This window comes from Cladophialophora bantiana (assembly GCF_000835475.1).
Source record: "Cladophialophora bantiana CBS 173.52 unplaced genomic scaffold supercont1.26, whole genome shotgun sequence".
Lineage (NCBI taxonomy): Eukaryota > Fungi > Ascomycota > Eurotiomycetes > Chaetothyriales > Herpotrichiellaceae > Cladophialophora > Cladophialophora bantiana.
Genome location: NW_015971600.1, coordinates 27592 through 38625, shown reverse-complemented (window position 1 = coordinate 38625; position 11034 = coordinate 27592). Strand labels below are relative to the sequence as shown.

Below are 11034 nucleotides of genomic sequence, written 5' to 3'. Positions count from 1 at the left end.
TTCGATAGAAGAATTAAGACGATATATAACGCGACGAGCGAGATTTAATAAAGAAATTATATATAACGGAATCGTAAATAATTCGCTAGATTCGATTAGCTTAACTAATTAGAGATTAAGAATTTCTCTATATAATATATAGAATAAGCGATTATATAATCTAATCTTTTAGAATACTATAATAGAAGATTCACTAGAGCTTTCTTAATCTCATTAGATATTATTACGTTCTCGAACTATAAAAGAGACTACGTACGAATCGTCTAGACCTAGGCCTCTTTAAAAGATATTATTATAGAATCTAAATAGTACTAAAAAGATTATAAATTATCTATTAAATTAAGAGATCTTAATTTAAATAAAGAACTTACTATCGATAAAAAAGATTCAAAATAAGTAGTTCTTTCGTAAACATTAATATTACGACGAAGATAAGTAAGAGTCTATTCATTAGAGCTATATTTCGAGAGATAGCGACGTAAGACTTACGTAAGCGAAAGAGAAACCTATTACTAAAGTCGGTACGATGTAAATAAATCTATTAGTGAATTATTCGATTCGTCTAAGACTATACTATAGTAAGTATCTTTATCTATTTATAAAGATAAGAGACCGATATAAAGACTTCTTACTAAATACTAAAGTTAAGATTAATTTAATAACTCTCGCTTTAGTTAAAGAGATGAGACTATTTTAATATATACGAAAAACTAAGTTTATCTACGACATTATAGACTTTAACGACGACTAAGAAAAGTTTATAAAAATAATTAAAGATTTTATATTTAGTATCGCTAAGATCGAGATCTTAATAAATATCTATATAACGAGTAGAATATAGTTCGTGGTGAAAAAGGCTCGCCTTTTCGGCGACGTAGGGCGCCGCTTTTGCGAGTCCTCTACACCTGTGGCTTAGCTCTCTAGCCCCTCAGCCCCCTGAAGACCGACTTCTGGTGCGGCTTCGGCCGACCCCGCCTAGGCTCCCCCGGCTGGCCCCCCCCCCCCCCCCCCCCATTTTAGTTCTTTCCCACTTCGTCTCTCGTTTTCTCGTCAGCAACTTCCCTTCTCTCTCTCCACTCTCGTCCCAGTGCCCGCTACGTGCAGATAGTCACGCCGGCCAGCAGTCAGGAATCCACCAGTAAACCATCATGGATTCGCCTGTCGTCCCAGTCCTCCCTTTTAGAGAGGTTCTTGATGTCGTTCTCCCTCTTCTCTCTCTCTTCTACGCGGCTTCGACGCGAACAGCTCTCCGTCAACCTTGGCTCAGCGGATACAGGGAATCGACCGACCGGTCTATCCCAGGGCCCGCGAGGCCCTCACATTTTTCGTTATTCCAGTTCTCGCCAGGCGCTGCGGCCCTCATTCCTCTCCTGCGACCCTGGCGATGGAGGCCGGAACGGACTCGAGCGAAGGCTGGGGTGAATCGGAACCCGCTACGGACGTGGAGCCGCTATTCAGTGACGATACCATCACAGACTCGGCGTCTGAGGTCAACTCGCTCCTGGAGAGCGATAGGCGATCCCGTTCAGAGGAGGACCATCTCCTCGAGAGGGTCGCCTTCCACAAATCTCAAGGTCGAGCTCGGTCACGACGGAAGCCATGGTCTCAGTCGCTGGTGGAACGAGAACTCGACTTCTGGCGGCAGTACGTCTTCCTAAATGCCCTCTCCTCTAACCAGTAAACTACCTCCCCCTTTTTGATTTCTGCGTCCCAATTCTGACCCGATGATCCGCTGTAGATTCTGTGAGAAAATTAAACGCGAGCCCGTCGAGTGCCTAACAGCCTGCGAGGCCGAGACCATCAAGGCCTACCTAGAATGGCGGGTGAAAAATTTCCGGGTGAAAAAGGAGAGCACCATGAAGAGTTATTGGAAGCGGATAAGCTGCGCATACATTGACACCGCCGGCCGCAGGATGGACAACGGCACAGAATTGGATATTCGAGACGTAGGCCAATGCAGCCTCTGATGGAGGGTGAGAAACTGTCGGCTGACAAGCGCTCCTAGTGGATTCCCACGTACTTGACGCCGACGTACGGACTGGAGACGTCCGAAAAGGAGAAGCGCGCCATGTTCGTCCAGGAATTCTACGTGTTCGAGTATGCGCACTGGGTCGAAGATAGGCGGCCTCTCCATGGTCTGATACGGGTAGAGATCTGGGCGCTGCAACTGCTCAGCGGGGCCACTGCGTGTCGTCCGGGAGCACTGGTGGTGAGTGGCAGTGCGAAAGGAACAAACAAAGCGGTGTGGTTCGAGCACGTTGAGATTCTCAAGATCCGACACCCCGAAAATCCGAGTTGCACGGTGTTGGCCGCGAAGGTGAACCTCGTCCACATTAAGGATTCTGGTGGACAAGGAAGACGGTGTGTTCCCGAAGACTTGCTTCCTTTGTCTTTTACTTTACGGCCCGCTTCCTTGCCTCCCTCACTCTTCTAACTGAATTGGCGATGACAGGAAGAAGTTCGTCTTCTACGAGGAGCCGACGTACGCGTTCTGTCTCGTCTACGCGCTCGTCGCAGTGGCCTTCGCCCACGCCGCCTTCAGGCGACCCTTCAAGTCGGTACAGGAACTATTGAGCCTGACGGTACCTCCCAGCCGTCACGTGCTCCGCTTAAAGTTCAAGCGCGAGATTCTCAAAACGCCCTTTTTCAGGGATGTGGAGTGGACGGACACGGGCTACCGCTTATCTGACAGCAAGGCCTTCCCCTATCATAAGTACCGCGACCACCACGTCCATCTCTGCCGTTTGGTGGGGAAGGAAGAGCTAGGAGAACTTTACGATTTACGTCGCGGGTCGGGGCGGAACATACATCGTGAGTTTCTCCCGCCTTTCCAAGGCTTACTTCGATCCCCGATTGCTCACTGCAGACCCTTCTGCATAGATGCCCTGATCGCCGAAGAGGCAGATCAAGTTATGGGCCACCACGGCGACACATACCGGCGATTCTACCTCCCTGACCTCATCGAGCGCGACTTCTCGTCGATCTACTTTGGCACGCCGCCACAGGACGAACTCGTCCGCGCCATAGCGCGTATGAGCCTAACTTGGGACAAGCGGGCACCGACAGATTTAAGCCCACAGCAAAAACAGGAGGTGCGCAATCATCCGGAGCTAGTCCGACTTCGCCGCCGACGCGACCGTTACCGACAGAAGCTGAGTCGGCTCGGTTTCCATCCCCTTCGAAGGGCGGCCGGCCATCCCGACTATATTCGGTATAAGGCGGCGGAACGGAAGATCAACACCATGACGACCACCCTGAAGAATAAACGCCTCGACGAGGAGATTCGCCTCTTTCACGACACCATCGACGATCTAGAAATTGACCGTCAGCTGGACGGACGACCAGTGGCCGAACCGTACACTCCACGCGTCATGGAATTCGAGTCGCCCGAGCGGGCCCTCATAGCTAAGTTCATCTCTCTGTCGCTTGATGACTCTGCGGATGGCGAGGCGTTGGGCGGCAAGGCCGCTTTTATCGACGCCCTGGTTAACCTCTGCCACCAGCAAGAAGGTCGGCGGTATCCTGGAGAGTATGACTACCTCGTGAACCCCATGGATGTGGATAGCCGGTCACTCACGGGCCTCGACTTAGCGGCGCAGCCAGCCTGCCGGCGAGTTCAAGTGGACAGTACGAAAGGAGAACGAGAAGCGATGCGGCAGCACCAGGATTCTATGGGCCTCGTGGATGGTGAGGAGGCACAAGTTTCCCGAGAACATGTCTGCCTCCTCTGCGGGAAGGCGTTTAAGCGAAAATTCACGCTCAACCGGCATCTCGACATTCACGTTAAGGCAGGTCGCTTTACGGAGCCCTTTCAGTGTCGGGTGGCGGGCTGCACGACATGGTTGAAGGGCGAGGCGCACTACAAGAATCACTGTGCGACAGCACACGACGTTTTCCATTGAGTCGTTACGTTCTTCAGCCTTATGAGAAAGAAGCATTGCGGTACCAGGAGCTCCTGGCTCTTAGACGCCGTGGAGGACGCGGTGGCGTGAAGGCTGCAACGTTGCATGAGTATTGACGTCAGGAGCATGGTTCGAGTGCGAGTTCGGGGGACTTGCATCGATGAGGGACGGCCACTCTTCCACTGTATCATCAGAATCAGGTAGCTGGGTTGTTTCTAAAGAATCTGCCGATCCTGTAACTCGCTCCCACTCCATTCAATTCGAAGCAAAAGAAGCGAATTTTGCGGTGAAGGTATATCTTCGGCGGTGGCCGTGGCACGACCTATCGTGCCGCGTGAGGACTGGATCTGCCTTGTATTGAAACTTCCCTTTCGACGCCCGACCCGAGATTGACTTTTACTAATTTGTATCCCAGCCTAACACATAACCATCAAAACCCTGCCAGCGACATTATGCGATCATTCCTCTATCTAGTGTTCTTTCGTCCCTCACCGCCTATAGGAGGACGATTCTCGGGCTTACGTCCCATCTCTCTCACATTTACGGACGGACGGCAAAGTCAGTTGTCCCCTCAATCATTTTGCTCCCTTGTCTATCTTCGAGTGTCCTACCAGACCCGCGCTGTCGAATTTCCTCCTGTTCAACTAATTCAATGTCACCAGAGTCGAGTTTTCAACTCCCCCACAGCCCGAGCACGACCTTCGGAGTGGTCTGTCGTCAAATCATCCACGCCTTAACGACGACTGAACATCACATCCCACTGTGCATCGCTTACTGCTGGTTAACATAGGACATCATCGTCCACGGTCTCGATCAGCTTCAGCTTTCTCTACGCGGGAACTCGGGCCTCCTCACCTGTTCACATCATCACTACGAGTAACTGGCTTCTCCCGGACATTCCTCCATCCGATCGAGTGGCTGCGGCACTTACTAGCCATTTTCTGCGATGGACGGTGGCGTCCAGCAGTCTCAACCCAACCCGTGCTGAATCCCCAATACATAAAACCCTCAACGGCGCAGACCTTAGTGAAGCCACCAGCCTGACACACCTGAAACAAGTATTTCATCACATACCAGAAGAGCAGGGGGACAAGATTTTTGCAGACATTGAGGAGATGATCAAGAAAAACAAAGCGATTTCGAAAACAGCTCAGGAACATGTGATTTGGCGCTGCGAAAAAAAGATAAACGGACCGCATCATCTCACAATTGAGAAGAAACTATCCAGACGTCTTCACACCCCCGGCTGACGCCGATCAGGGACGACACAAATACCTTGAAAAGGTGCCATGGTATTTTCTCCACTACTAAAACGCTCGCACGGAAAACCGAAGCCGAAATGATGCCAATCCGGAGGGTCGTACGGAGCAAGACTCAGGTGCTGGGATCGGAGAAGGACAAGAATCACCTCGACTGCCTGACGTGCCCGACTCTCGTCCAGACTCGGGCTCTCAAGCGGGATCGTGTCGTTCAATCTTGCATAGTCCGTCACTCGGGAGACAGCGGTCGCCGACCCGATTCAGCGGATCGAAGCGGGCGAGTGGCGATGACGTTGAGGAACTTGAATCGCCAGAAGAGAGGTATGCTAAGGGCAAAGGCAATCCCCCAGGCTCGGTTTTTTTTTCAGCAGACTTCACTACGACACGAGACGAGTTGCTCTGCCCCGAACTTCTGGGATGGAGAATGAACCAATGTCGTCGCGGATCATCAGGGCACGCAAAAAGGGCTGTGTCAAGTCGAAGCGGATGGCATATGGACATCAACGAACCCACTCCCTCAAGCCATCGTACTTCAGCCGTCAAAGGACGGGCCCGGCGCGTAACATTTAAACGCACAGCGACTTGAATCTTACGTTTGTCCTCCCGGACGGAGAGAACATAACTTTTCCTACTCCAGCCAGACAATGTACTCAGCTATGGCATCAGCTCGACGGGATTACTTGCGAGTATCTGTCCTATACCTTGATGATCGGCCGACTGGCGAACGTTCCTCTCTCCCGACGCAAAGTGGTATGAATGTGTTGCGGTCGGTCGAAAACGAGAGTCGAAAATCGACCTCTACTGCAATCGAGGACCAGTCCTCTAAAGGACGAATCAACAGACTGCATGCTTTACTTAAATCTGACAACGAAGAGAAGGAGCCTTTAATGCATGCACCCACGCGACAGCTGCACGGAATTGTGCCTCCGTCATATCTTCCACATCTGGCAGTCCTCTCTGCGTCGGATAACCGGTCCATTCCTCCAGCTCAACATCGTACTCGCTCCACCACCTTGAAGCAGTATTTGCACAAATGGTGAGCACTTCTCTCAGCGACAAGAGCTCTTGGTAGGTAGTATCGTCGTTGAAACTGCTAGTCCTGATCTGCTCTAGCGATTTACGTATCTGCTGACGTTCCTTGCTGAGATGTGACGATTCTTGTTGCTCTTGCGTCGAGAGGCCACTCCTACCAAAGTACGGCTGTAGGAGCATCCATGCACGAGCTTCGTCGCTCTTCAACTCCTGAAACGTTGCTGGATCAGAAAGGTTGTTCAGCAGATATTCATCAATCTGTTGGTCGAGCGGATCAACGGCATTCCACATCAAATAGAAGCTGTCCCAATCTAAACCGCCTGTGCACCTGACGACAGCAGTCCTGCATGTGGTACATATACGCAAATTTGTTGGAAAGTTGCAGACTTGTTGCAGCCGCGTACAATGTTCACAGTCCTGCGCAAATCTGTCCAACTCCAGATCTGCCAGGGCATGCGCCATGTCCTCCTTCTCTCGAAGCTTCTTCTGGATCAATTCACCCATGATTTCGTATTTTTTCTTGTCATCTTCGACATCTTTCGATTGAGACCTCCCCTGTTTTTGCAATTGTGAGAGAAAGAGTCTGTCTGCGTCACTGCTCGCTTGGTTTAAAGCGTATTTGTGTTGCACAAATACTTCTTGCGTGCTCTTCAATTTGATTACTTTGTCGTTGAGGACGATTCGGAGGTGTTCGGCATCGGACCGTAGAGTTCTCAGCTCTCTTATCTTGTCCATGAGTTCATCGAGGTTGATTGGCGGCCAACAGGTATGACCACTCTCGGTGCAGGCGACGCATCGATCCCAAGCATCGTAGAAATATTCCTTTTCTTGCGCAACGCATTGCTCACATGCTTTCATACTGTCAAATAATTGTAGAAGAAACGCAGACCTGGTGAATCGTGGGAAGAATCGTGGGAAGAATCGTGGGGCAGTACACGACGAGGGGGAAATCATGCACCCAAGCTGACGAGTGATGGCAGCTTCGATTGCATATATAAGACCGCTTGGACAGGTCGAACTTGCTTACGGGAGTTCAAATGTCAATCATGGATCCAGTCAAGCGACGTTGGCAGTGACAGAATCGGGTCAAAAACAGAGGAACACGTGATAACCGCATTAAGGATTGGGTTGAGCGCCTGAAAGTTGTGCGGGGCCGCGATGTGCCCCGCGATATGCATGGTAGCCCGCCCAGGATTTTGACAAACGCACCTTAACTAGACAAGATAAATCTCGTCGCACAAGATCGATCCCAAATATCGAGCCAAAAAGTAAAGTGAAATTTGCATGACCTCGGCTTCGGCTGATTAGTCAGGACATTGATTCGTTGCCGCTTTTCAATATCCATTTTCCGGTTCAAAGGGATCAAACGCAGGGTAATCCATATTGTCATGTAAGCTCATGTATTCGGTCGAAATAGAGTTCATACTGATTGGCCTTTGACCTAAGCCACGCTTAAGCGTGTTTAGCCTAGACTAGTGGGACTACCTAATAAATATGGGGCTCAAATAATTGAGTGTCTCTGTAAAGATGAAGGAAGGGAAGGATGGACGAAACTGAACGCGTAGCGACGCGTAAATCTCTACGAAATTCCAACAAGACGTTGAAGGCGAGCCAGTTCGACCGAGAACGCGCAGAAAACGCGTGGGACAGCGGCGACGATGTCATTGAAGTGGAACCGGCGCTTCCCCGCACACCGCGGCCAAACCGCGTGCGAGGAAAGTCTAACTGCACAACGACAACAGCAACGGCGACAGCAGCTTTGGACAACACGAGCAGCGAAGCATACATAAACGGACAGGGCTGGATCTCGACTACCAACCTCAGCAGGGCCGAAGACTTGAGAAGCAACAATGGCGCCACGAACCAGATCATCGCTGAACTGCGCACCAACAACCACCAACTCAAGACGAACAATGAACAGTTGCAGAAAGAGATGGCGGAGCTCAGGGCATTCACCAAAGACCTGATGGGAGAGCTCACATCGATCAAGACTCAGCTCGGCGAGATGACCAGAGAATTGGCAACCGTAACAAGGACAGCCAGCTCTCTCCAGCAGTTGGTCACAATAGCGCAGAACTCTACACGCTCATCAGCCTCAGGCTCGGACAACTCCTCGATACGAACCTACGCATCGGTGCTGGCGAACTCGGTCAGTCCGTCGTCGTCAGCAAGCAAACATCGTACCTCGAGCGACCTTAACCAGCCGCGAAGCCCCGCTCATAGGGTGACAGTGGACACGCGACGAGTTAGGGACAAAAATAAGATGGCAGATGCCACCGAGATGGAGAGGAATATCCGACAGAAAATCCAGGTGATACCCGAAATCGCAGACATTGCAGTCACTGGCATTCAGATCCGAGGTCACCACGTGAAGGTTCTCACCCGCACCGAGGAAGACGCCGCACTCCTCCGCACACATGATTAATGGGTTAACCACGCATTTGAAGGCGCGCGTACGAGAGGTGAAGACTGGTATCCTGTTAAGATCGACGATGTGGTCAGATCTGCAGTGGTGCAGGAAGACGGACGCACCGTCCGAGATGACTTCGCAGAGGCGTTTTGTGTTGCCAATGAACTCACCGGGGTCAAGAAGGCATTCTGGCTTTCCAAAGGTGATCGCATAGCGGGGTCAATGGTGGTTTACCTAGCCAGCCCGACCGAAGCTCAGATGATCCTGGATCAGCGGACAGTCAAGATCGGAGGACAAATCGCTTTTGCTTAAGAATTCCACAAGATGCCACGACCAATCAGATGCTATAATTGCAATTAGTATGGACACTACCAGCTTCGCTGTAGCCTCGAGACAACGTGTGGTCATTGTGCACAAAACCACCGAACGGACTCTTGTACATCTGGAGAGAAGAAGTGCCCAGCATGCGGCGACGCCTATGCCGTTACCGATCCGGGGTGCCCGGCGTATAAGCGCGAGAAAGCCCGCGTACAGCAAAGCGGGGACCGGTAAAGAGGACTGAGTAGGACTACGCAGCGACATGCTTAAGCACACCGGTATAATGCAAGCGAATCTCGGTCGAGGAAGTGTGGCGCAGCTGAGTCTGCTGAACGACGAAACGACAAGAGACCTGGCGTTGATGCTGGTCACTGAGCCGTGCATTTTCGATATTGACGGCAAGGCGATCGTATATGAACACGCGATGTGGGAGACAGTGCGACCCACCTAGGTGGAAAGTGATCGAGTGGTTAGATCTTTCCGCTCGATGATCTATGTCAACAAGAGGTGCCAGTTTCGGCAAGTCGAAGTCCCGTGTTCAGATATTGTGGCCGGTGTGGTGAAGCTCGGCTCGGTGGAGCTGATGGTGGTGTCGGTCTACGTGCCATGCACCACCGACGGATCCAGATCTCGGGCAGAGAATCGGGCAGAACTGCGACATCGTCTTAACCTCATCCGATCAGCGAAGGTGGACTTCGAACAACGATCCAGGAAACGGATTCATCTTTTGTGGGCGGTGACTTTAACCGCCACGATCAGAGCTGGGGTGGGGATGCCGTTGCCTCGACGGCCCGACAAGGCGAAGGAACACCAATCCTGACATAGATGGTAGAGTTGGGCTTGGATAGCCTCCTGCCACGGGGAACCAGTACATTAGAGCACGGTAGCCACGAGACCACCATTGACTTGGCTTTAATCTCCCAGGAATTGAAGGACGCAGTCCTCAAGTGCGACATCCACGAAGTGGAACACGGTTCGGATCACCGAGCCATTCGAACCACGTTTGATGTAAACGTAAGGATCCGCGACAGACCGCGACCCAGGCAAAACTTTCGAAAAACCGACTGGAATGCGGTGCGGCGAGAGTTCGCAACAAGGCAGCACCACACACCAGTGATTACCTCTGTACCGTGGCTGGACGTCGCGTTCAAGTCTGCCGCTCTCCGCCGGCCTCCCGAGACACGGATGAAGAGTCGACTGGAGCGGCCTTGGAAGACCGGTAAACACCTCCAATAGGTCGATGCGGCCCTGCCAGGTCCACATGTCCATAGGCTCTACGACACGCTCACCCGCCGAGAAGCCCAGGTACTGGCGCAACTGCGGATAGGTCATTCCAGACTGCGAGGCTTTCTAGCGAAATTGGGTCTCGAAGACAGCCCAGCGTGCGAATGTGGCGAGAAGGTGGAGATAATACGCCACTTCCTGCCTCATTGCCCTCGCTACCAAGATCTGCGATCAGAGATGATGGAAGCGGCAGGAGACCGGTACGGGGATATATCGTATATGCTCGGGGGGAGATCGTGGAATCGCCGCCCTAACGGCTCATGGGTCGACGGGCCGGCCGCGACATGGACACCTAACTTGAAGATCGTCCGGGCGGTAATCAGATATGCGATGGCAATAGGCAGGCTAAGTGCAATGTGCGGGAATGAAAATGAGGCTGGTGGTGGAAGGTCGAGATAGGGGCTATGGAACCCTAACTGGCAAGATAGTCAAGGTAGGTCAAGGTAAGTATTATGCTTGGAGTGGGCTGTTGAATGAGTGCATGAACCCCGAGTGGCAAGGGGAAACATTTAGGAATTAGCGAGTGGTGGGGCTACATAGACACCTGTTCTGCACAGCCAATGGAATAAACTACAACTACAACTGTAAAGATGAAGCCGCTACTGCAAACGTGTTTACTACCCGAACGGTAATCTCAATCAATATAGAGATCATATTTCACCTCGTTTAGTGATACAATGGGGCTCACAGATTATAGAGTCCATTATTGTGATCCACGCCAGAGAGATTATTCATTCAGATCTGAATCCCAAACAAATTATGCTCGACGAAAATTTCGACGCTCGACTTTCTGATTTTAATGCGTCGGCTTGTCTAGGGCAACCCGCCC

At 51.4% G+C, this 11034-nt stretch overlaps 3 protein-coding genes across 3 annotated transcripts; 2 read left to right on the top strand and 1 right to left on the bottom strand.

Moving 5' to 3' along the window:
• Positions 1-1384: 1384 nt before the first annotated feature.
• On the top strand, positions 1385-3902 carry Z519_12105 (uncharacterized protein; the record flags this gene model as incomplete). Its single annotated transcript, XM_016769813.1, has 4 exons — positions 1385-1644; positions 1739-1946; positions 2006-2361; positions 2453-3902. 4 exons carry the CDS (start codon positions 1385-1387, stop codon positions 3900-3902), a joined length of 2274 nt encoding a protein of 757 aa, XP_016613872.1.
• Positions 3903-6016: 2114 nt separating this feature from the next.
• Z519_12104 (uncharacterized protein) lies at positions 6017-7051 on the bottom strand (the record flags this gene model as incomplete). The annotated part of the gene is made up of 1 exon (XM_016769812.1): positions 6017-7051. One exon carries the CDS (start codon positions 7049-7051, stop codon positions 6017-6019), a length of 1035 nt encoding a protein of 344 aa, XP_016613871.1.
• A 685-nt stretch (positions 7052-7736) lies between these two features.
• On the top strand, positions 7737-8915 carry Z519_12103 (uncharacterized protein; the record flags this gene model as incomplete). Its single annotated transcript, XM_016769811.1, has 2 exons — positions 7737-8553; positions 8641-8915. 2 exons carry the CDS (start codon positions 7737-7739, stop codon positions 8913-8915), a joined length of 1092 nt encoding a protein of 363 aa, XP_016613870.1.
• Between the last annotated feature and the right edge of the window lie 2119 nt (positions 8916-11034).